Here is a 23,725-nt window from a genome sequence, read left to right as displayed (position 1 = left end):
TAAGTTGCAGGGGTTTGATGACACAAGCGGGAAGCCCAGCCAACAGCGAGTTGCAGTAGTCCAGATGGGAGATGACAAGTGCCTGGATTAGGACCTGCGCCGCTTCCTGTGTGAGGTAGGGTCGTACTCTACGGATGTTGTAGAGCATGAACCTGCAGGAGCGGGTCACTGCTTTGATGTTTGCAGAGAACTACAGGGTGTTGTACAGGGTCACGCCAAGGTTCTTTGCGACACTTTGAAGTTGTCAACCGGGAGGAAGAGCATATTTATGCTTGATCTGAAAATATGATCTGGATATCTGTGGAGGCCAAATCAAGTTCCTTAAAGGCTTTGCATGGTTAATCAGACGTATGCAGTGGCTGTACAGCATTTACTGCGATATGACCTCTGTAGAAGTCAGGGCACACATACTTCTTGCGCTTGGCAAAGCAGAGCTGCTGCAGCAGCGCCTCTTCAACCTCAGGAGGCTGAAGAAATTCGACTTGTCACCAAAAACACTCACAAACTTTTACAGATGCACAATCGACAGCATCCTGTCGGGCTGCATCACCGCCTGGTACGGCAACTGCTCCGCCCACAACCGTAAGGCTCTCCAGAGGGTAGTGAGGTCTGCACAACGCATCACCGGGGGCAAACTACCTGCCCTCCAGGACAACAACCACCCGAGCCACTGCCTGTTCACCCCGCTATCATCCAGAAGGCAAGGTCAGTACAGGTGCATCAAAGCTGGGACCGAGAGACTGAAAAACAGCACATTTTACTTATGTAAATTTGATATTTCAGGTTTGTATTTAAGAAATTTGCTAACATTTCTTAAAACCTGTTTTTGCTTTGTCAGAATGTTAAACAGCCATCACTAACATTGAGTGGCTGCTGTCAACATACTGACTCATCTCTAGCCACTTTAATAATGAAAAATTGATGTACTAAATGTATCACCAGCCACTTTATATAATGTTTACATACCCTACATTACTCATCTCATATGTAAATACTGTACTCTATACCATCTACTGCATCTTTCCTATGCCGTTCGGCTATCGCTCATTCATATATTTTTTTATGTACATATTCTTATTAATTCCTTTACACTTGTGTGTATAAGGTAGTTGTTGTGAAATTGTTAGGTTAGATTACTTGTTAGATATTACTGCATGGTCGGACCTAGAAGCACAAGCATTTCGCTACACTCGTATTAACATCTGCTAACTATGTGTATGTGACAAATAATATTTGATTTGATTTGAGACCTCGTTCGGTGGCCGTGGCGGCTTTACATTTTAAATGGTCTCCCTCCAGCCCTCGACCTACCCCCTTCATTATCACCGCCAGCCCTCGCTCCGGCTTCATGTCCTCCCAGTGCCCGCTGACATTCCAGCAGGCATGGCAGTACCACCAATCACAACTGATGTAGTTGCCGTTCCAGCTCCAAGTCTCCCCAGTTTCAGCAGAAACATCTCGCTAAGAACCAGTGCGCAGACTGCGGTCGTGTCCTGAGCAGCACTGACGCTTTAGAGAGCCACTCCTCCCTCCTGCTCTGCCTGCGGCAAGGACTTCCCCAACTTCAAGGCCTGAAACTGCATCCACGGCATCCAGCAGGGCCACTACTTTCAACAGGGCCACCGTCTACCGCTTTTGGCGTGACCAAACACAGCGGCGTGTGACTGTTCGTCTTCCTGATCTGTGCCAAACGCTTCATCATCCGACGCATCCTCGAAGCGCCTGGAGCTGAATGTCCACCTGAGGTGGCACCACGGGGAGAAGAGACACTGGTGCTCGTACTGCAGGAAGGGCTTTCTGGATTACAATAATCTGAAGAGGCACAAACTGGTCCACATTGGGGAGAAACCCTACACCTGGCTATCTGAAGAAACACCTGAAGACCATACACAAAGACAGATAGAGAGAGCAGGGTGTGAGTCTTAAATGGTACCCTATTCTCTATATAGTGCACTACTTTGGTCGAGAAACCATGGCAGGCCCTGGCAAAGTAGTGCATTACAAAGCACGATATAGGGAATAGGGTGTCATAGATGATATGAAGGAATAGTTCTCTCTCCATTAGCTGTGAATTCAAAACCCAGCCGTGTTAGTTTTAATGAAGCAGGGATCCCCATCTATTCTCACAGTGATTGGGAAAGACTTATTCTTTTATGTTTTTGTCACGCCCTGATCTGTTTCACCTGTCCCTGTGATTGTCTCCACCCCCTCCAGGTGTCGCTTATTTTCCCCACTGTATTTATCCCTGTGTTTCCTGTCTGTGCCAGTTCGTCTTGTATGTTTTTCCAAGTCAACTAGCGTTTTTCCCGTTCTTCTGATTTTTGCAACTATTTCTCCTTTTCCTAGTCCTCCCGGTTTTGACCCTTGCCTGTTTTTGGACTCTGTACCCACCTGACTGACCTTTCTGCCTGCCTTGACCACGAGCCTGTCTGCCACGCTGTACCTCCTGGACTCTGATCTGGTTTTGACCTTTTGCCTGTCCACGACCATTCTCTTGCCTACTCCTTTTGGATTAATAAACATTGGAAGACTCCAACCATCTGCCTCCTGTGTCTGCATCTGGGTCTCGCTTTGAGTCATGATAGTTTTTATGTATTGATTGATTACAAGTATCAAAGCGGCAGGTAGCCTATAGGTAGGTAGCATAGCAGTTAAGTGTGTTGACCCAGTAACCGAAAGGTTGCTGGTTTGAATCCCGGAGCTAGGTGAAAAGTCTGTCGATGTGACCTTGAGCAAGACACTTAACCCTAATTGCTCGTATACAGTGCCTTGCAAAACTATTCATCCTCCTTGGCAATTTTCCTATTATTTTGCATTACAACCTGTAATTTTAAATAGATTTTTATTGGGATTTCATGTAATGGACATACACAAAATAGACCAAACTGGTGAAGTAAAATGAAAAAAATGATTTGTTAAAAAAAATTGACAAAAAATAGAACGGAAAAGTGGTGCGTGCATATGTATTCACCCCCTTTGCTATGAAGCTCCTAAATAAGATCTGGTGCAACCAATTACCTTCAGAAGTCACATAATTAGTTAAAGTCCACCTGTGTGCAATCTAAGTGTCACATGATCTCAGTATATATACACCTGTTCCGAATGGCCCCAGAGTCTGCAACACCCTTAATCAAGGGGAACCACCAAGCAAGCGGCACCATGAAGACCAATGAGCTCTCCAAACAGGTCAGGGACAAAGTTGTGGAGAAGTACAGATCAGGGTTGGGTTATAAAAAAAACTTTGAAAAACCCACGGAGCACCATTAAATCCAATGTTAAAAAATGGAAAGAATATGGCACCACAACAAACCTGCCAAGAGAGGGTCGCCCACCAAAACTCACGGATCAGGCTAGTAGGGCATTAATCAGAGAGGCAACAAAGAGACCAAAGATAACCCTGAAGGAGATGCAAAGCTCCACAGAGATTGGAGTATCTGTCCATAGGACCACTTTAAGCCATACACTCCAGAGAGCTGGGCTTTACGGAAGAGTGGCCATAAAAAAGTCATTGCTTAAAGAAAAAAATGAGCAAACACGTTTGGTGTTCGCCAAAAGGCATTTGGGAGCTTTTTGGCCATCAAGGAAAACGCTATGTCTAGCGCAAATCCAACACCTCTCATCACCCTGAGAACACCATCCCCACAGTGAAGCATGGTGGTGGCATCATCATGATTTGGGGATGTCTTTCAACGGCAGGGACTGTGAAAATGGTCAGAATTGAAGGAATGATGGATGGCGCTAAATACAGGGAATTTTTTGAGGGAAAACCTGTTTCAGTCTTCCAGATATTTGAGACTGGGACAGAGGTTCACCTTCCAGCAGGACAATGACCCTAAGCATACTGCTAAAGCAACACTCAAGTTGTTTAAGGGGAAACATTTAAATGTCTTGGAATAGCCTGGTCAAAGTCCAGACTTCAATCCAATTGAGAATCTGTGGTATGACAAAGATTGCTGTACACTAGCGGAACCCATCCAACTTGAAGGAGCTGGAGGAGTTTTACCTTGAAGAATGGGCAAAAATCCCAGTGGCTAGATGTGCCAAGCTTATAGAGACATACCCCAAGAGACTTGCAGCTGTAGTTGCTGCAAAAGGTGGCTCTACAAAGTATTGACTTCGGGGGGTGAATACTTATGCATGGTCAAGTTTTCAGTTTTTTTTGTCTTATTTCTTGTTTGTTTCACAAGAAAACATATTTTGCATCTTCAAAGTGGTAGGCATGTTGTGTAAATCAAATGACACAACCCCCCCAAAATCAATTTTAATTCCAGGTTGTAAGGCAACAATATAGAAAAAATGCCAATAGGGGTGAATACTTTCGCAAGCCACTGTAAGTCACTTTGGATTAGAGCATCTGCTAAATTACTAAAATGTAAAGCTTTTGTTGTGTAAACATTTAGGGTGCTTTTGTTGTTTGGAATAATAATGCTTCGAGAGAATGACGTAGCGAAGTGCACAAAAGAAAAGACAAGAACAATTTTGAATTCATAATCAAATTTTATTTGTCACATGCTTCGTAAACAACAGGTGTGGACTAACAGTGAAATGCTTACTTATGGACCCTTCCCAATAATGCAGAGAAAGAAAATACAGAAATAATAGAAAAGTAAAACATAATAATAAAAGTAATTCACGACTGTGTTGGTGTGTTTGGACCATGATAGATTTTTTTATTTAACTAGGCAAGTCAGTTAAGAACATATTCTTATTTACAATGACGGCCTACCGGGGAACAGCGGGTTTAACTGCCTTGTTCAGGGGCAAAACTACAGATTTTTACCTTGTCAGCTCAAGGATTTGATCCAGCAACCTTTCAGTTACTGGCCCAATGCTCTAACCACAAGGCTACCTGCCGCCAATAGATCCTTAGTGATGTGGACAACGAGGAACTTGAAGCTCTCGACCCACTACAGCCCCGTCAATGTGAATGGGTGCGTGCTTGAAAGTCCACAATCAGCTCCTTTGTCTTGCCCACGTTGAGGGAGGTTGTTGTCCTGGCACCACACTGCCAGGTCTCTGATCTCCTCCCTAAAGGCTGTCTCATCATCGTCAGTGGTCAGGCCTACCACCATTGTGTTATCTGCAAACGAAATAATGTTGGAGTCGTGCATGGCCAGGCATCGTGGGTGAACAGAGTATAGGAAGGGACTAAGCACGCATCCCTGAGGGCCCCCTGTGTTGATGGTTAGTGTGGCGGGTGTGTTGTTGCCTACCCTCACTACCTGGGGGCGTCCCGTCACGAAGTCCAGGATATAGTTGCAGAGGGAGGTCTTCAGTCCATGGTTCAGTCCCAGGGTCCTGAGCTTAGTGATGAGCTTGGAGGGCACTATGGTGTTGAACGCTGAGCTGTAGCCAATGAAAAGCATTCTCATGTACTTTTGCTGTTCCTTTTGTCCAAGTGAAAAATGCAGTGGAGTGCACTAGAGATTGTGTCATCTGTGGATATGTTGGGGCTGTATGCAAATTGGAGTGGGTACAGGTTGTCTGGGATGATGGTGTTGATGTGAGCCATGAACAGGCTTTCAAAGAATTTTTGGCTACAGATGTGAGTACTACAGGATGATAGTCATTTAGACAGGTTAGCATTATTGAGCACAGGGAATTTGAATTGAGACTTGAATAATTGTATTTAAAACATATTCTGGTTATTTGTTCTAATTTGTTTTTAACTCTATTTATTAGGAAAGTTAGAAGCCTAAAAACAAGTTTAAATATAGGTGTACTGTGTTCATGGTTTTTATGTTCTGCGGGTTGAAACTAGTTGCTTTAAAATGTGTTTTATTTGTATGTAAAAAATCTGGGCTGGACTGGGAAGTTTCACTTGAACAACCCTCTAAGTCGTAATTACAAGCACTTATACCTTTTCAACCAAAACATGACAATAAATCCAATTTTGACAATTACAAACTTATCAATTTGGATAATGTAGCTAGTTTTACCATACTGTCAATGTTAAGCAAACTAGATAACTTTATTATGAGCAACGTTAGCTAGCAAACAAGCTAGCAAAAATCTTATTGGTTAAAGAATTGGTCTGACTTCAAATACACTTGAACACAATCATGTCAGACTTACGACTTCCCACGAGCACACGAATGCCCCATCATTCAAATGTTTCATAGGTTACGCATGATCATTATGACAGACAATTTATAGACAGTCCATAATGTAAGACATTAATTCTTATTCAACACATGGTTTGATTTCCAACAGTTCATATTTTCAATGTCCTTATTAATAAACAGTTTCTAAAAAAAATTGTTTTCTAGACCACTGCTCAGGCCAGGAGATCCAGCCTGTGTTTGCGCTGGTGCCACTTCAGATGGTTCAGTTGTTTGAAGCTGAGTCCACACACAGCGCAGCAGTACGGTCTTTCCCCAGTGTGGGTGCGCTGGTGCACCTTCAAATTGTCCGCCCGAGCGAAGCTCTTGTCACACATAGTGCAGCGGTGGGGTTTCTCCTGCGTGTGAATGCGCCGGTGCAGCTTGAGGTTCCAGAGCCGACTGAATTTGTTCCCGCAGATGGAGCAGCAGTAGGGCTTGTCTGTCATCTGGCTGCACTTGTGCCTCTTCAGGTCGCAGAAGGAAGTGAAGCCCTTGGAGCAGTGGCTGCAGAGGTGAAGTCCCTCTGCCTGGTGGACTCGCTGGTGGACCTTGAGGTTGCAGGCCTGGGTGAAGGTCTTACCGCACTGGGTGCAGGAGTACGGAGATCCTGATCCTGACCCTGAGACTCTACCCGTTTTGTGTGTCTGCTTGTGGGCCTCAAGGGAGCCAGAGTCTGAGAATGTCATGGTGCATTGATTGCAGGCGTGACGCTTCCCCCCTCCTCCCATTACTCCTCCTTCTGTTACCTGCTCTTGTGAACGATCTCTGAGGTTTAGAGAGTGTCCAAAGTTGTCAGGGGCACCATACAGGCTCTCTGTGTTGTTGTTGTGGGCTGAGCTTCCAGAGTGGATGGAGGTTAGCCCCCTGTGGCCGGCTCTGCTACCTGACTCTGGGACACCGTGTTCAGGGTACAAGACACTGGAGTCCTGCAGGTACCCCTCCTCGTTTATCAACAGGCAGTTCCGGACACCCACCTCTGGGTGGGGGGATGGTGTTGGCGACCCCACCTGCTCCCTCCGGCTCCGATGGGGAACAGGCATGTGGGAGCGATGGTGATGGTCTCCCCCTTCAGACCCCCCCAGGTCCACCTGGTAGTGACCCACAGCTCCGTAGCTCAGCCCCCCCAGATGAGACGGAGAACCAGGAAGCCTATCCAGCCCTTCCACGTCTAGACGATGGCCTCCTCCACCACCAGCACCGCCGTAACCAGATTTCTCAAAGCCACCCCCCAGAGCCTCCATGCTGTAACGGGGTTGGAAGAGAGGTTGGCCGGGGTCCGCTGGGTTTCCCTCTGGGCCTGGTGGTTCAGGCCCCTGGTCTAGACCGGATCCCCAGTCAGCCTGGCACTGCTGCAGCTCCTGCTCACTGAAACTCTTATTGGGCCCCGAGACGTCTGAACCATCGGCACCTGAAAACACAGGGGACATGAGTCATTAGAAGCATTAATATTTAAGACATTAGAACTAGTAGAAACAGTAGTAGAGTAACTGTAATGTTACATGTGTATGTAACAGTATAACTTTAGTACGTCCCCTCGCCCCGACACGGGCGCGAACCAGGGACCCTCTGCACACATCAACAACGGTCGCCCACGAAGCATCGTTAACCCATCGCTCCACAAAGGCCGCGGCCCTTGCAGAGCAAGGGGCAACACTACTTCTAGGTTTCAGAGCAAGTGACGTAACTGATTGAAACGCTAGTAGCGCGTACCCGCTAACTGGCTAGCCATTTCACATCCGTTACATGTACTTACAGCTTCAAGTTGACTTTACATGTGTAATAATGAATACATTTGGAATGACACAGCATATTATAAGTTACTCTTCTTATCATTCTCTTAAACCTAAAGGTAGGCAATTGTCTATGTTATGTTTGTTGTAAACAACCCACCGTCCAGGCTGACACCCCATCTCTCCCGTAGCTCAGTGTTGTGGAGAGGCTCCTCTTTCAGCAGACTGTCCAGCTTCTGACCTGTGACCTCTGTGGACTGGAAGAGCAAATGAATGAGTCGATTCTGACTAAATGATGGATAAACTGACAGTGACTGAATAGAGCTGACATGGTTCTACATTCAGAATTCTCCTCAGGGACCCCCAGACATCTCACAACTTTGTCATAGCCCTGAACTAGCATACCTGATTAGAGTAGTGAAAGGCTTGATGATTCGTTGACAATTTCAATCAAGTGTTTAAGTTCTGGAACAGTTCAAATATGAGGAGAGGTTTGACAAAGGCTGCCCAATTATTCCTGACAGACTATCTGTTCTAATATGTTTTCTGAAATATATTTCTACCTGAACGTCCTGTTACACTGCACCCTCCACCCTTCACAGGTGTTTAGTCCCCTAGATACCTCAGAGGTTCTCCTAAGGCTGGTGGCCTCAGCCTCCAAATCATGGAAGGCTGTTTCCCCGGCCACTCCCCCACAGCTGCTCCACTCCTCCCCTGGTACCTTCTCCTGCTTCAGGCCACATCCCCTCTCTGCACCTTGCCACAGGTAAACAAAGAGAACATTTTATTTACGTAAAAGGAAAGGTGAACGCAACATTGTGGATGCTGTGAAGTCTTTTTTGCATCAGTGCAGATGAAGGAAAGGAGGCCTCTTATTGAGATACCACTAACTCCTTTCTTAAACCAATACTGCCTGATCACCAAAGTATGAAAGGTACAGATTACATCAGTCACACTTCAGAGTGATTCCTCCATATTGACTTTAGATGTGTCTCTCCTCACCTGTCTGTGAGTTTCCAGAGTTTCCACCTTCCTCATCAGCTCTCCCACAGTCCTCACACTTCCCCCTCTGGCCTCCCTCTCTGTCCCTCTCCCTTCCTCTGTTCTCCGACCGCTGTAGCCTCTTCTTCAGCGACTCGACCTGCTCACGGCTCCGGGACACCTCCTCCAGGAAGCCGTCCTCCACCAACCTGGTGATCTCATATATGGCTGACTTTAGGACCGTCTCCATGACTCCCGAGAGCTGGGTCTGGAATGTGAGGACGAGGTTCTCCGACATACTGCTTGTGTGTGTGTGTCTTTTTCACAGATCAATTCACAGTGGGATCTGCACCAAGCATCTGTGCTTGTGGGAGCAAATCAGGACTGTGTGTGTGATCCTAAAGTGAATCTCTTCAGATAGCCCTATTATTCAGAACAAGTGGGTAGAAATATGCCATGTCCATCACTGACACATCGCGTATCTGTTTCTCTGTCAACAAGTGACAGCTCCTCCCAGCTCGCTAACAACCAAGTGGCGAAGACAGTCCAGCGTAAAATAGTGCAACAAAGGTTCAATAAAACGGTCAAATTGCAAGGTTCACAATGTAACAGTTGTCTGGGGTCGTATCCAGCTTGCTAAAGAAAAATAGCTAGCTAGCTAACATGCTACTACTAGCCGTGTTACTAGTCAATAAAGGGATATTTTGCACCATAAGGTATTATTGATTCAAATCGTTACCAAAAAGCTGAAATCACTTGCTGAGCATGGGGGTTGGTCGTTTTTTCCAGATAATATACGGTCTGGTGGGGGGGATGAATCACTTCCGTGTAGATTTCCTGTAAATAATTTCCACAATAAATAGCCTAATAATCAGTATCCGAATTTTATAATAATAGACATATTATATTTTGAACCTTATTTACAGTAAACGTAAAAACATACAAAGGTTTTCTTCAAATAAATGTCGTCTTCTCTCTCCAGTAAGGAGCGTTCCAATATAGATTGTCCCACTACCCGATTCGTAGGTTTGTTTCCGGAAGTCCTGTTGTTTTGTGGATGCTTTTTGTGTTGACTCTGTAGCTAATTACCTAACTACCATAACCTTGTTTTCTCTCAATACCTCTGGCATTTATATTTATTCGAATAGCTTCATATACAGTAAATGCTACAACTTAAATCTCGAAATGATAAACAATGTTATTAGGACCGTCATGGAGAGAGACAACTTCCAACAGTAGCTAGCTTTGCTAGCCTGCTAACGTAAGCTAGATAGCTTCCTAGCCTTTTGCTAGACTGGTTCGCAACACTGACTCACCTGAACAAAAGTAGCTAAACGTTACCAACTGTTAACTGTAGCTAGCTACTCATAGACCTTTTTCCATGATGTCTGAAGCCATCGTAACCTTCCAGTCTCAGCTCTCCGGAGTCATGGAGACGGTATTCAAGGCTGCTATGTACGAGATCACCAGGCTGGTGGAGGATAGCTTCCTCAAGGAGGTTTCCCGGAGCCGGGAGCAGGTCGAGTCACTGAAGAAGCGGCTGCAGTGGTCGGAGAACAGACGCAGGGATAGGGACAGAGAGGTAGGCCGGAGGGGGAAGTGTGCCGACTGTGGGAGAGCCGACGAAGAAGCCGAGGAGAGAAGCTCTGGAACCTCACAGACAGGTGAAGAGAGAGAGAAATCTGAAGACAGTATACAGTGCTATCAGAAAATATTCATACCCCTTGACTTATTCCACATTTTGCTATGTTACATCCTGAATTAATGGATTAAGTTTATATTTTTCTCACCCATCTACACACAGTACTCCATCATGACAAAGTGATAACATGTTTTTAAAAAATGGTTGCAAATACAGAAATATCCAATATGCATACGCAGTCAAACCCTTGAGCCAATACTTTGTAGAAGCACCTTTGGCAGTGATTACAGCTGTGAGTCTTTGTGGGTACGTTTCTAAGAGCTTCCCACACCTGGATTGTGCCACATTTGCCCATTTATTATTTTTTAAAGTTCTTAAAGCTTTGTCAAATTGGTTGTTGATCATTGCTAGACAATAATTTTCAGGTGTTGCCATAGATTTTCAAGTACATTTCAGTCAAAACTGTAATTTGTCCACAGGGACATTCACTGTCTTGCTAAAAACTCCGGTGTTGATTTGGCCTTGTGTTTTAGGTTATTGTCCTAATAAAAAGTGAATTCATCTTCCAGTGTCTGGTGGAAAGCAGACTGAACCATGTTTTCCTCTAGGATTATGCATGTGCTTAGCTCCGTTTAGTTTTTATCCTGAAAAACTCCCCAGTCCTGAACAATTACAAGTATACCCATAGCATGATGCCACTATGTTTGAAAATATGGAGAGTGGTACTCAGTAATGTGTTGAATTTTCCCAAAACATAACACTTTGTATTCAGGACATAAAGTGAATTGCTTTGCCATTCTTTTTTGAAGTATTACTTTAGTGCCTTGTTGCAAACAGGATGCATGTTTTGGAATATTTTTGTTCTGTTCAGTGCCTTGTTGCAAACAGGATGCATGTTGTGGAATGTTTTTATTCTGTACAGGCTTGCTTCCTTTTCACTCTGTCAATGAGGTTAGTATTGTGAAGTAACTCTAATGTTCTTGATCCATCCTCAGTTTTCTTCTATCACAGCCATTAAACTCTGTTTTAAAGTCACCATTGGCCTCATGGTGAATTCCCTGAGCAGTTTCCTTCCTCTCAGGCAACTGAGTTAGGAAGGACACCTGTATCTTTGGGTGTGTTGTGGAAATTATCACTAAGGACCCCAAAGTCAAGCTTAAATGAATTTATGTTTATTCAAGCCAGCGGAGAGATTACAGACAAACAGCACTTTGTGTGGAAGTTAGTCAGAAGCTCTGTTGAGGTATTTCCCCCTCAGCATATTTATACTATCACTACTTGTTACACAAAGATAGCCAAGTACATCGTTTCTCAGCGAAGTGTTTTCTCCCAGAGACCGGCTGCTCAGGAAGAAAACACCTGGCAACCACAGAGTCTGGGTATTCAGACAATAATTCCACTCCCGCTGAGCTGACCTTGTGAGAGTGTTAGCAGTTGATGTTATTCTTCAGTAACACTAACTCCAAAGCAAATCAGGGGGAGAAAAATATATTTATTTGAGAAGGACAAATCATAGATGTTATGCTGGGAGGTAGATGTTCAGTCTCCCCTGTCCTCAGCTTTTCTCCACAGAACAAAGAAACAGGATGCCACTTATAACACCCCACCCTAGCCTGGGGTTGACCAATCAGAAGTCCTTGCAGTACAACTGGGCCAATGGCCAAATAACAAGTATCCTGCTCCAGACTCAATGTACAGACCAATGAAAACATGGCACACGTAGCTCTGAGTTCAGGACTGACATTCAACAGATTCTAAATAGCTGTTGAACTGAAAACCAACTATTTCTGTTGACAATTCCCTATTGACAATTAAGTCTAGTCCTCTCGTCCTCTCATCCCCTGCGTTGTGTATTTATCTTCAAAATATTCTTATAAGAGCAAACCTCAAATACCCTGTCTGTCTAGGGTGGGCACATTTCTAAGTATGCAGCAGGTAAAACATGTATGATAAGTGTGAGAGACTGTAATCAGAAAAAGACAGTAAAATTCCACTACAGGTGTATTGTTACACCATCCAAAGTTTAATTAATTACTTCACCATGCTGAAAGGGATATTCAATGTCTGCTTTGTTTATTTTCCCCATCTATCAATAGGTGCTTTTCTTTGCGAGGCATTGGAAAACCTCCCTGGTCTTTGTGGTTGAATCTGTGTTTGAAATTCACTGCTCGACTGAGGGACCTTACAGATTATTTTATGGTTGGGTACAGAGAGGAGGTAGTCATAAAAAAAAAACTGTTAACACTGTTATTGCACACAGAGTGAGTCCATGCAACTTATTATGTGACTTGTTAAGCACGTTTTTACTCCAGAACTTATTTAGGTTTGCCATAACAAGGGGTTCAATACTTATTGACTCAAGACATTTCAGATTTTCATTTTTTATTAATTTGTAAACATTTAGAAAAACAATTTCATTTGACATGATGGGTTATTGACCCAAAAAATCTATATTTAATCCATTTTAAATGTAGGCTGCAACACAACAAAATGTGGAAAAAGTCAAGGGGTGTGAATACTTTCTGAAGGCACTGTATACAGTAATATATTGGTTATTGAACTACAGTAAGTTAAATGGATTTACACCCGATAACAAATTTACGGTAATGGAAATACATAATCGGTCGCTGATGTGTACTACACAGAAATGCATAATTATGGATATGAATGTCAATCTCTTCATGGTGATGTATCCTGAATAGGTACACAAAGGTAGAAATATGCAATATCATCCATTGCATGTACACTACCGTTCAAAAGTTTGGGGTCACTTAGAAATGTCCTTGTTTTTGAAAGAAAAGCAAGTTTTAGTCCATTAAAATAACATCAAATTGATCAAAAATACAGTGTAGACATCGTTAATGTTGTAAATGACTATTGTAGCTGGAAACGGCAGATTTTTTATGGAATATCTACATAGGCGTACAGAGGCCCATTATCAGCAACCATCACTCCTGTGTTCCAATGGCACGTTGTGTTAGCTAATCCAAACTTTATCACTTTAAAAGGCTAATTGATCTTTAGAAACCCCTTTTGCAATTATGTTATCAGAATTGAAAACTGTTGTCCTGATTTAAAGAAGCAATAAAACTGGCCTTCTTTAGATGAGTTGAGTACCTGGAGCGTCAGCATTTGTGGGTTTAATTACAGGCTCAAAATGGCCAGAAACAAAGCACTTTCTTCTGAAACTCATCAGTCTATTCTTGTTCTGAGAAATGAAGGCTATTCCATGCGAGAAACTGCCAAGAAACTGAAGATCTCGTACAACGCTGTGTACTACTCCTTTCACAGAACAGCGCAAACTGTCTCTAACCAGAATAGAAGGAGGAGTGGGAGGCCCCGGTGCACAACTGAGCAAGAGGACAAGTACATTAGAGTGTCTAGTTTGAGAAACAGATGCCTCACAAGTCCTCAACTAGCAGCTTAATTAAATAGTACCCGCAAAACACCAGTCTCAATGTCGACAGTGAAGAGGCGACTCCGGGATGCTGGCCTTCTAGGCAGAGTTCCTCTGTCCAGTGTCTGTGTTCTTTTGCTCAATATTTTATTTTTATTGGCCAGTCTGAGATATGGATTTTTGTTTGCAACTTTGCCTAGAAGGCCAGCATCCCGGAGTCGCCTCTTCACTGTTGACGTTGAGACTGGTGTTTTGCTGGTACTATTTAATGAAGCTGCCAGTTGAGGACTTGTGAGCCTTAATTTCTCAGAACAAGAATAGACTGATGAGTTTCAGAAAATGTTATTTGTTTCTGGCCATTTTAAGCCTGTAATCGAACCCACAAATGCTGATGCTCCAGATACTCAACTAGTCCAAAGAAGGACAGTTTTATTGCTTCTTTAATTAGAACAACAGTTTTCAGCTGTGCTAACATAATTGCAAAAGGTTTTCTAATGATCAATTAGCCTTTTAAAATAATAAACTTGGATTAGGTAACACAAGGTGCCATTGGAACACAGGAGTGATGGTTGCTGATAATGGGCCTCTGTACGCCTATGTATTCCATAAAAAATCTGCCGTTTCCAGCTACAGTAGTCATTCACAACATTACCAATGACCATACTGTATTTCTGATCAATTTGATGTTATTTTAATGGACCACAAATTATATTTTCTTTTAAAAACAAGAACTTTTCTAAGTGACCCCAAACTTTTGAACGGTAGTGTATTATTCTAATGAGCTCCGCCACCAAACAAAACCAAATTTGATTGGTCCGGAATGGCCCAAATCTGAACCAATCATAGACGTCTATGTTTCACAGGTTTTGACGTCATTACAGCACAGTAGAGTACAGTACAGAGAGAGAGTTCAGTACAGTAAAGTATCGTATTTTTTATTTAACTAGGCTAGTCAGTTAAGAAAAAAAATTGTATTTACAATGATGGCCTACCAGATGGCAAAAGGTATTCTGCGGGAACAGTGGCTGGGATTAAAAATAAAATAAAAATATAGGCCAAAACACACGTCACGACAAGAGAGACACCATAACACTACATAAAGAGAGACCTAAGACAACAACATAGCATGGCAGCAACACATGAAAACACAGCATGGTAGCAACACAACATGACAACAACATGGCAGCAGCACAACATGGTAACAGCACAAAACATGGTACAAAAATGATTGGGCACAGACAACAGCACAAAGGGCAAGAAGGTAGAGACAATAATACATCACGTGAAGCAGCCACAACTGTCAGTAAGAGTGTCCATGATTGAGTCTTTGAATGAAGATATTGAGATAAAACGGTCCAGTTTGAGTGTTTTTTTGCAGCTCGTTCCAGTCGTTAGCTACAGCGAACTGAAAAAAGCAGCGACCCATGGATGTGTGTGCTTTGGAGACCTTTAACAGAGTGTGACTGGCAGAACAGGTGTTATATGTGGAGGATGAGGGCTGCAGTAGGTATCTCAGACAGGGGGGGGGGGGGGGTGAGGCCTAAGAGGGTTTTATAAATAAGCATCAACCAGTAGGTCTTGCGACGGGTATACAGAGATGACCAGTTTACAGAGGAGTATAGAGTGCAGTGATGTGTCCTATAAGGAGCATTGGTGGCAAATCTGATGGCCGAATTGTAAAGAACATCTAGCCACTCGAGAGAACCCTTACCTGCCGATCTATAAATGATGTCTCCGTAATCTACCATGGGTAGGGTGGTTATCTGAATCAGGGTTAGTTTGGCAGCTGTGATGAAAGAGGAGCGGTTATGATAGAGGAATCCAAGTCTAGATTTAACCTTTGCTTGCAGGTTTGATATGTGCTGAGAGAAGGACAGTGTACTGTCTAGCCATACTCCCAAGTACTTGTATGAGGTGACTACCTCAAGCTCTAAACCCTCAGAGGTAGTAATAACACCTGTGGGAAGAGGGGCATTCTTCTTGCCAAACCACATGACCTTTGTTTTGGAAGTGTTCAGAACAAGGTTAAGGGTAGAGAAAGCTTGTTGGACACTAAGAAAGCTTTGTTGTAGAGCATTTAACACAAAATCCAGGGAGGGGCCGACTGAGTATAAGACTATCATCTGCATATAAATGGATAAGAGAGCTTCCTACTGCTTGAGCTATGTTGTTGATGTAAATTGAGAAGAGTGTGGGGCCTAGGATTGAACCTTGGGGTACTCCCTTGGTGACAGGCAGTGGCTGAGACCGCAGATGTTCTGAATTTATACACTGCACTTTTTGAGAGAGGTAGTTAGCCCTCCGAGACACCAATACTCCATAGCCAGCCCAAAGGAATGGAATGGTCTACCGTATTAAAACCAAGTCAATAAAAATAGCAGCACAACATTGCTTAGAATCAAGGGCACTGGTGACATCATTTACAACCTTTAAGGTTGCAGTGACACATCCATAACCTGAGCATATAGAATACTATAGACATCAAGAAAGCCAGTCAGTTGATTATTGACAAGTTTTTCCCAACACTTTTGATAAACAGGGCAAAATAGAAATTGGCCTATAACAGTTAGGATCAGCTAGATCTCCCCCTTGAAGTAAAGTACGCACCATGGCTGCCTTCCAAGCAATGGGAACCTCCCCAGAGAGGAGATAGAGGTTAAAAAGGTCAAGAGATGTTCTTGGCGATGATAGGGGCATCTACCTTAAAGAAGAAAAGGTCTAAACCATCTGAACCAGATCTCTGGGGTCAAGTTTAAGGAGATCCTTTAGCACCGCGGTCAGCCTGCAGGGAGAAACTTTGTAGCGGGGCAGGGGGAAAAGAGGGAGGAGCATCAGGGATAGTCACATTAGAAGGGGTGGGAGATGAGGAAATGTTGGACGGGCAAGGAGGCATGGCAGAGTCAAATAGGAATCCTGACTTAATGAAGTGGGGATTAAAGAGCTCAGCCATGTGCTTCTTGTCAGTAACAACCACGTCATCAACATTAAGGGACATGGGCAGCTGTGAGGAGGGGGGTTTATTCTCCAGGTCTTTAATTTGCCAGAATTTATTGGGGTTAGACCCACAGAGAGTGAACTGCTCCTTAAAGTAACTAACTTTGGCCTTCCTGATAGTCTGAGTGCACTTATTTCTAATTTGCCTGAACAAGAGCCAGTCACCCTGAGTATGCGTGTGCTGAGCGATTTGCCAAATGGAATTCTTGAGGTGGAATAATTCTGCCAGATCACGGTCGAACCAGGGGCTGAACCTGTTTTTAATTCTCATATTCTTCATGGGCACGTATTTGTTAACGGTACCACTGGAAAAGATTTAAAAAAGAAGGTCCAAGCGTCTTCGACAGAGGGGATCAAGCTGATTCTACACCAAATTACAGTGGCCAGATCATGAAGGCAGGCTTGCTCATGAACGTTTTTTAGCAAGCGTCTATGACAAGTCAGGACAGGTCGTTTCACTGAGCAGCCATTATGAACACAGGCTGTAAAACAGTGATCACTAAGGTCATTACAGAAAAAAAACAGACTGATACCTATCAGGATTATTTGTAAGGATAACATCAAGGAGAGTAGCTTTTCTGGGTGTTTGGAGTCATACCTTGTGGGATTGGTAATAATCTGAGAAATATTTAGGGAGTCCCATTGCTTTAGGACTTGATCAGGTGGTTTAAGCATGTCCCAGTTTAGGTCACCTAGCAGGACAAATTCAGACTTAGTGTAAGGGGCAAAGAGAGAGACTTTCAATTGATCAATTTTAGGTAATAAGCTTCTAGTGTTAACGTGCAGAAAACCCAGGCTTTTACGAGAGCAGAAATCAATGAAGCAGATATCAGAATTGGGGCTAGCAACAGTAGATGGGTCAGGGTGTACTGTACATGCATATTTCCAGATATAATCAGCAGTAATACAATCAGGGCACGGCAGAGGACAGGGAGAGCTCTTCAGTGTTGATTTCATAACATTTGAATGTGCATTAGATGGCAACAAGATCATATTGTACAGCAATTTCATCAGGTAACATGAATACAAAAGGTGGTTAGAATAGTAGAGTAAATTTAGTACAGTAAGTTAGAATAGGATGGGAGGCCAAGAGTCCGTGTAACCAATAGAGAGTCAGAGTCCTGAGTGTGGGAACAAACAGACTGTTCCACGGTTGGGTAAATAAGCAAGTTCATAGTCAAAAAAGCACGCAGGAGTCATGAGGCAAATAGCACAAAGCACAGGTGATAAATATAACAACTTGGGGCTAGCTATTGTAAGTTCAGAGTCACTCGCCTCAACAGTGCATGTGCGCTGGAGGCGAGCGAAAGCTCTGGAGAGAGGGGGGAGTGCGGCGGGGGTACCTATACCAGACGGGGAGACAGGGCAGAGCTGACGGTGAACAGATCGCCAGGTGGAATCCAAGCAGCAGTGCAGCAGGCAACGGGAGTAGGTGTCACACCCACTTGGGAGAAGCTTTTTTCGGGAGGCAGATTCCTTGTAGAAAATCCCAGCTAGCTAGCTAACGTAGCTAGCAAGTCTCTCTCCGTCTTTTCCATGTGGAAAAGGAGGTCGTTAGCTAGCTATTGTTACTTTTTTTTATTGTACAGTATAGTACATTATACTACTCTAGTCTGCTCTACTGTAGTGAAATGTACTGTACTGAACTTTGCTCTTTACTGTACTGTCCAAACTTGTGAAACATAAACGTCTATGATTCGTTGTAGATTTGGACATTAGAATAATAACCACCAATCATGGACGTCTATGTTTGGGCCAAATCAAGGCTGTAGATGTTGAAATCATGGCCGGACCAGCCCCCAAAATGACGTCTGTGGACGTTAAAATCAAGGCCAGGGCGGACTGACCATATTTCAACTACTTTTCAAAATCCATGGACGTCCGGTGTTCAGTGGGTGAGGATGTTGGTTACAGTAAATGGAAAGAGAGGGGGCTCATGGGTAGGTGTCAGTAAGAGCCGGGAGAGGTAACAGAAACTGGAGAGAGAAGAGGCAGCGACTGAGAGGGAGGGGTTGTCCAGACTGTTTACACACTTGCTTTGACAACCAGACGACAGAAAGAAAGAAAACAGTTATGAGCTGAACATAACAGTATGTCAGTGGAAGAGAGGACAGTAGAACATAACAGTATGCCAGTGGAAGGGAGGACAGTAGAACATAACAGCATGTCAGTGGAAGAGAGGACAGTAACAGGAGACACCATGAGCTGAACATAACAGTATGTCAGTGGAAGAGAGGACAGTAGCAGGAGACCCTATGAGCTGAACATAACAGTATGTCAGTGGAAGAGAGGACAGTAGCAGGAGACCCTATGAGCTGAACATAACAGTATGCCAGTAGAAGGGAGGACAGACTATGATTACCAAATGTAGCCAATTCAATTGGAGTATCAGTAATTCTGATACTGATTTGGTAACAGAATAACGAGTTTTAATCACTTAATAATTCAGAAACAAATTGGTATCATTAAAAACATGAACTAATTGGTAGGTATACCATTACTTGTAACTTCTGTGAACTTTCATTATCCTCCCTCATGAGGGACAGAAATTAGAACATATCTTAAACATATGTGGGTTTTTGGTTACGGAATTACAAGGCAAAGTTTCTTAAACTTACAGAAGGCAAATCATTTCTCCAAAACTAAATATGTGTTTATTACTTGACAGGGGTCTTTACTTCAACATTATTGTGTTCTGATGTATTTCTGATACCTTAAGACTTTTTCCTGTTAGATGTTTTCTAAGATCCCTTTTCTGTCTTTTTGATCAGAAATCAAAGCCTTTACTCAGGCCTCATTTTTTAATGGAAAATGGTTCAAAAGTATCTAGGCTTTCATTTCCCCCAAATGTAGACTCTTAACTTTCATTTGACATGCTCCTATGAACTTTACATGTTGGTGCTCATGGGTACTTTTACATGGAAATGGCCATATGGAGGCTGCTGTATTGTGTACCTTTCATACTTTGGTGATCACTGATCAGACAGTATTGGTTTAAAAAAAGAGTCAAAGTCCTGGCTGGTGGTGGCATCTTAATAAGATGTTTCCTTTCCTTCGTCTGATGTGAGGAGACTCCATTATCCACAATGTTACTTTCCTTTTACTCCAAATGAAATGTTCTCTTTGTTTACCTGTGACCAGGTGTGGAGAGGGGGCGTGGCCTGAAGCAGGAGAAGGTACAAGGGGAGGAGTGGAGCAGCTGTGGGGGCGTGGCCAGGGAAACAACCTTCAATGATCTGGAGGAGGCTGAGGCCACCAGCCCTAAGAGAACCTCTGAGGTAGGTAGGGGACTGACTAAACACATGGAGGCTGAGGCCACCAGCCCTAAGAGAACCTCTGAGGTAGGTAGGGGACTGACTAAACACATGGAGGCTGAGGCCACCAGCCCTAGGAGAACCTCTGAGGTAGGTAGGGGACTGACTAAACACATGGAGGCTGAGGCCACCAGCCCTAAGAGAACCTCTTGTATCTACTAAACACCTTGGAAGAGTGGAGGGTGCAGTGTTACAAAATGCTCAGTTAGAAATATATTTTTAAGAACATATTAGAATTGTGAGGAAGAATTGGGCAGCCTTTTTCAAACCTCTCCTCATATTTGAACTGTTACAGAACTAAAACACCTGATTCAACTTGTCAACGAATCATCAAGCCCTTCACTACTTGAATCAGGTATGCTAGTTCAGGGCTACGATAAAGTTGTGAGATGTCTGGGGGTCCCAGAGGAGTATTCTGAATATAGAACCATCATGTCAGCTCTATTCAGTCACTGTCAGTTTATCCATCATTTAGTTAGAATCATTTGCTCTTCCAGTCCACAGAGGTCGGAGGTCAGAAGCTGGACAGCCTGCTGAAAGAGGAGGCTCTCCACAACACTGAGCTACAGGAGAGATGGGAGTTCTGCCTGGATGGTGAGTCAGGAGTGTACAACAAATATAACACAGACAATTGCCTACCTTTTATGATGATGAGAATGATAACAAGAGTAACTTTTATAGTATGCTGTGTCATTTAAAATGTATTCATTATTATACATGTAAAGTCAACTTGAAGCTATAAGTAAACATTTAACATTACAGTTACTCTACTACCGTTTCTAGTAATTATAATGTCTTAAATATTAATGCTTCTAATGCCTCATGTCCCCTGTGTTTTCAGGGGCTGATGGTTCAGACGTCTCGGGGCCCAGTAAGAGTTTTATTCAGCAGGATCTACAGCGGTGCCAGGATGACTGGGGGTCCGCTCTAGACCAGGGACCTGAACCACCGGGCCCCGAGGGAGAGGCAGAGGACCACACCGACCCTCTCTACCGCCCTCGTTACAGCATGGAGGACCTTGGGGGCGCCTTTGAGAAGTCTGGTTACAGTGGTGATGGTGGTAGCGACCATCTTCTAGACATGGAAGGGCTGGATAGGCTTCCTGGTTCTCCGTCTCGTCTGGGGGCGCTGAGCTACGGAGCTGTGGGTCACTACCAGGTGAACCTTGGGGGGTCTGAGGGGGGAGACCATCACCATCGCTCCCACATGCCTCGCCCCCATCAGAGCCGGAGGGAGCAGGTGGGGTCGCCAACGCCATCCCCCCACCCTGAGGTGGGAGACCGGAACTGCCTGTTGATAAACGAGGAGGGGTACCTGCAGGACTCCAGTGTCTTGTACCCTGAACACGGTGTCCCAGAGTCGGGTAACAGAGCTGGCCACAGGGGGCTAACCTCCATCCACTCTGGAAGCTCAGCCCACAACAACACAGAGAGCCTGTATGGTGCTGCTGGCAACTTTGGACACTCTTTAAACCTCAGCGATCATTCACAAGAGCAGGTAAAAGGAGGAGGGGGGAGGCGTCATGCCTGCAATCAATGTACCATGACCTTCCCAGACTTTGGTTCCCTCAAGTCCCACAAGCAGACACACAAAACTGGTAGAGAGTCAGGATCTGGGCCTCCATACTCCTGCACCCAGTGCGGTAAGACCTTCACCCAGGCCTGCAACCTCAAGGTCCACCAGCGGGTTCACCAGGCAGAGGGACTCCACCTCTGCAGCCACTGCGGCAAGGGCTTCACCTCCTTCTCCGACCTGAAGAGGCACAAGTGCAGCCAGACGACAGACAAGCCCTACTGCTGCTCCATCTGTGGGAACAAATTCAGTCGGCTCTGGAACCTCAAGCTGCATCAGCGCATTCACACGCAGGAGAAACCCCACCGCTGCACTATGTGTGACAAGAGCTTCACACGCGCAGACATTTTGAAAGTGCACCTGCGCATCCACACCGGGGAGAGACCTTACTGCTGCGCTGTGTGTGGACTCCGCTTCAAACGACTGGACCATCTGAAGTTGCACCAGCGCAAACACAGGCCGGAACTCCTGAACTGAATTTTTTAAAACATTTTTGTTCTTTAGCATATGCTTTTATCCAAAGCGACTTACTTTTAGTGCATTCATCTTATGATAGGTTGGTTCGTTATTATTTTATTGGACATTGAGAAAAAAAATGTTTTTGATCAATTGTTTATTAATAAGGACATTGAAAATATGAGCTGTTGGAAATCTAACCATGTGTTGAATAAGAATGTATGCCTTAAATGATAGACTGTCTGTGAATTGTCTGTCATAATGACCATGCCAACCTACCAAACATTAGAATAATACTGCTTTCATGACAAGTCTGCAGTGGTGTAAATTACTTAAGGAAAAATACTTTAAAGTACTACTTAAGTAGATTTTTGGTGTATCTGTACTTTACTATTTACGTTTTTTACAACTTTTACTTTTACTTCACTACATTCTTAAAGAAAATAATGTACTTTTTACTCCATACATTTTCCCTGACACCCAAAAGTACTTGTTACATTTTGACAGGAAAATGGTCCAATTCACGCACTTATCAAGAGAACATCCCTGGTCATCCCTACTGCCTCTGATCTGACGGACTCACTGAACACAAATGCTTTGTTTGTAAATTAATGGCAGAGTGTTGTAGTGTGCCCCTGGCTATCTGTAAAAAAAATACTAATAATAATAATAGTTGTGCTGTCTGGTTTGCAAAATATAAGGTATTTTAAATTATTCATACTTTTACTTTTGATACTTAATTACATTTGAGCAATTCCGTTTACTTTTAATACTTAAGTATATTTAAAACCAAATACTTTTAGACTTTTACTCAAGTAGCATTTTACTGGGTGACTTTCAGTTTTACTTGAGTCATTTTCTATTAAGGTATCTTTACTTTTACTCAAGTATGACTTTTGAGTACTTTTTCCCACCACTGCAAGTCGGAAACTGGGAACCTCAGAGGTAAAATTAAGTTATTTGCATAGAGCTTCCTATTGGTTGATTTTGATACTTTCCAAGTGGGAAACTTGGGTATCATCTTTCTACAACGAGTTCCAAGTTGTACATTTCTGAGTTTCTTAGTTCCGACTTGTCATGAATGCAGCATATGCCTCATATTTTCTGTTCATCAAGCTTGCTTTCTACCCCAGTCACTAACCATACTGTAACCATGCATTTTCTTCCTGTACATAATACTTTGTTAACTGAATGAATTGAACCTGAATTGCTGTAATTGTCTTTTATGTACAATACATATTTTGCTCCCATGTAGTCGGTGAATATATAATTCCTTAAAGACATGCTACTGACCTTTGGCGACTACTAAGTATTTTTTAAACCTCCCGCTTTGGGCTGGATGTGTCAATCTGTAGTTCATACATGCAAAATCTATGATCGGAATTACTGTCTAACCTCAATTAGCCACGAAATCCCAAGTTTGAAAATGACTGTTTTTCTGGAAGCTGTGCTGGTCCTTTTTCCCTAACATTTTCAACACATGCATAAGCCATATAGCATTTCGAGTTTAGCCAATGAGCTTCAGTCCCCCTGCC

General features: G+C 43.6%; 2 protein-coding genes across 4 annotated transcripts; one reads left to right on the top strand and one right to left on the bottom strand.

Annotated features, from left to right (window-relative positions):
• Positions 1-5,327: 5,327 nt before the first annotated feature.
• LOC120034998 (zinc finger protein 628-like) lies at positions 5,328-10,264 on the bottom strand. 2 transcript variants are annotated; one of them, XM_038981733.1, is made up of 4 exons: positions 8,837-10,264; positions 8,457-8,584; positions 7,995-8,091; positions 5,328-7,512 (listed from the first exon to the last, which is right to left on the bottom strand). In XM_038981733.1, the coding sequence occupies exons 1-4, from the start codon at positions 9,111-9,113 to the stop codon at positions 6,278-6,280; spliced, it is 1,737 nt and encodes a 578-aa protein (XP_038837661.1). In that variant the 5' UTR covers positions 9,114-10,264; the 3' UTR covers positions 5,328-6,277. The 2 variants fall into 2 exon arrangements, with proteins under 2 accessions (XP_038837661.1, XP_038837660.1); XM_038981732.1 differs by having other exon boundaries at positions 8,457-8,590; positions 8,837-10,263.
• LOC120034997 (zinc finger protein 180-like) lies at positions 9,798-22,607 on the top strand. Of its 2 annotated transcripts, none has more exons than XM_038981729.1 (4): positions 9,798-10,479; positions 19,990-20,189; positions 20,660-20,756; positions 21,004-22,607. In XM_038981729.1, exons 1-4 carry the CDS (start codon positions 10,197-10,199, stop codon positions 22,209-22,211), a joined length of 1,788 nt encoding a protein of 595 aa, XP_038837657.1. In that variant the 5' UTR covers positions 9,798-10,196; the 3' UTR covers positions 22,212-22,607. The 2 variants fall into 2 exon arrangements, with proteins under 2 accessions (XP_038837657.1, XP_038837658.1); XM_038981730.1 differs by having other exon boundaries at positions 9,804-10,479; positions 19,990-20,126.
• Positions 22,608-23,725: the final 1,118 nt, after the last annotated feature.

This window comes from Salvelinus namaycush, chromosome 42, assembly GCF_016432855.1.
Source record: "Salvelinus namaycush isolate Seneca chromosome 42, SaNama_1.0, whole genome shotgun sequence".
NCBI lineage: Eukaryota > Metazoa > Chordata > Actinopteri > Salmoniformes > Salmonidae > Salvelinus > Salvelinus namaycush.
Note: the sequence above shows the minus strand (reverse complement) of the source record. Positions and strands in the feature narration are given on the sequence as shown.

What these genes read in the sequence shown, in the direction of transcription:
- LOC120034997 (XM_038981729.1), top strand. Translation starts at nt 10,197, where the DNA reads ATGATGTCTGAAGCCATCGTAACCTTCCAGTCTCAGCTCTCCGGAGTC. An exon ending in CTCTGGAACCTCACAGACAG is followed by an intron (nt 10,480 to 19,989) that starts GTGAAGAGAGAG and finishes ACCTGTGACCAG; the next exon opens with GTGTGGAGAGGGGGCGTGGC. An exon ending in GCCCTAAGAGAACCTCTGAG is followed by an intron (nt 20,190 to 20,659) that starts GTAGGTAGGGGA and finishes TTGCTCTTCCAG; the next exon opens with TCCACAGAGGTCGGAGGTCA.
- LOC120034998 (XM_038981732.1), bottom strand. Translation starts at nt 9,113, where the DNA reads ATGTCGGAGAACCTCGTCCTCACATTCCAGACCCAGCTCTCGGGAGTC. An exon ending in GCCTTAGGAGAACCTCTGAG is followed by an intron (nt 8,092 to 8,456) that starts GTATCTAGGGGA and finishes TTGCTCTTCCAG; the next exon opens with TCCACAGAGGTCACAGGTCA. An exon ending in ATGGGGTGTCAGCCTGGACG is followed by an intron (nt 7,513 to 7,994) that starts GTGGGTTGTTTA and finishes CTGTGTTTTCAG; the next exon opens with GTGCCGATGGTTCAGACGTC.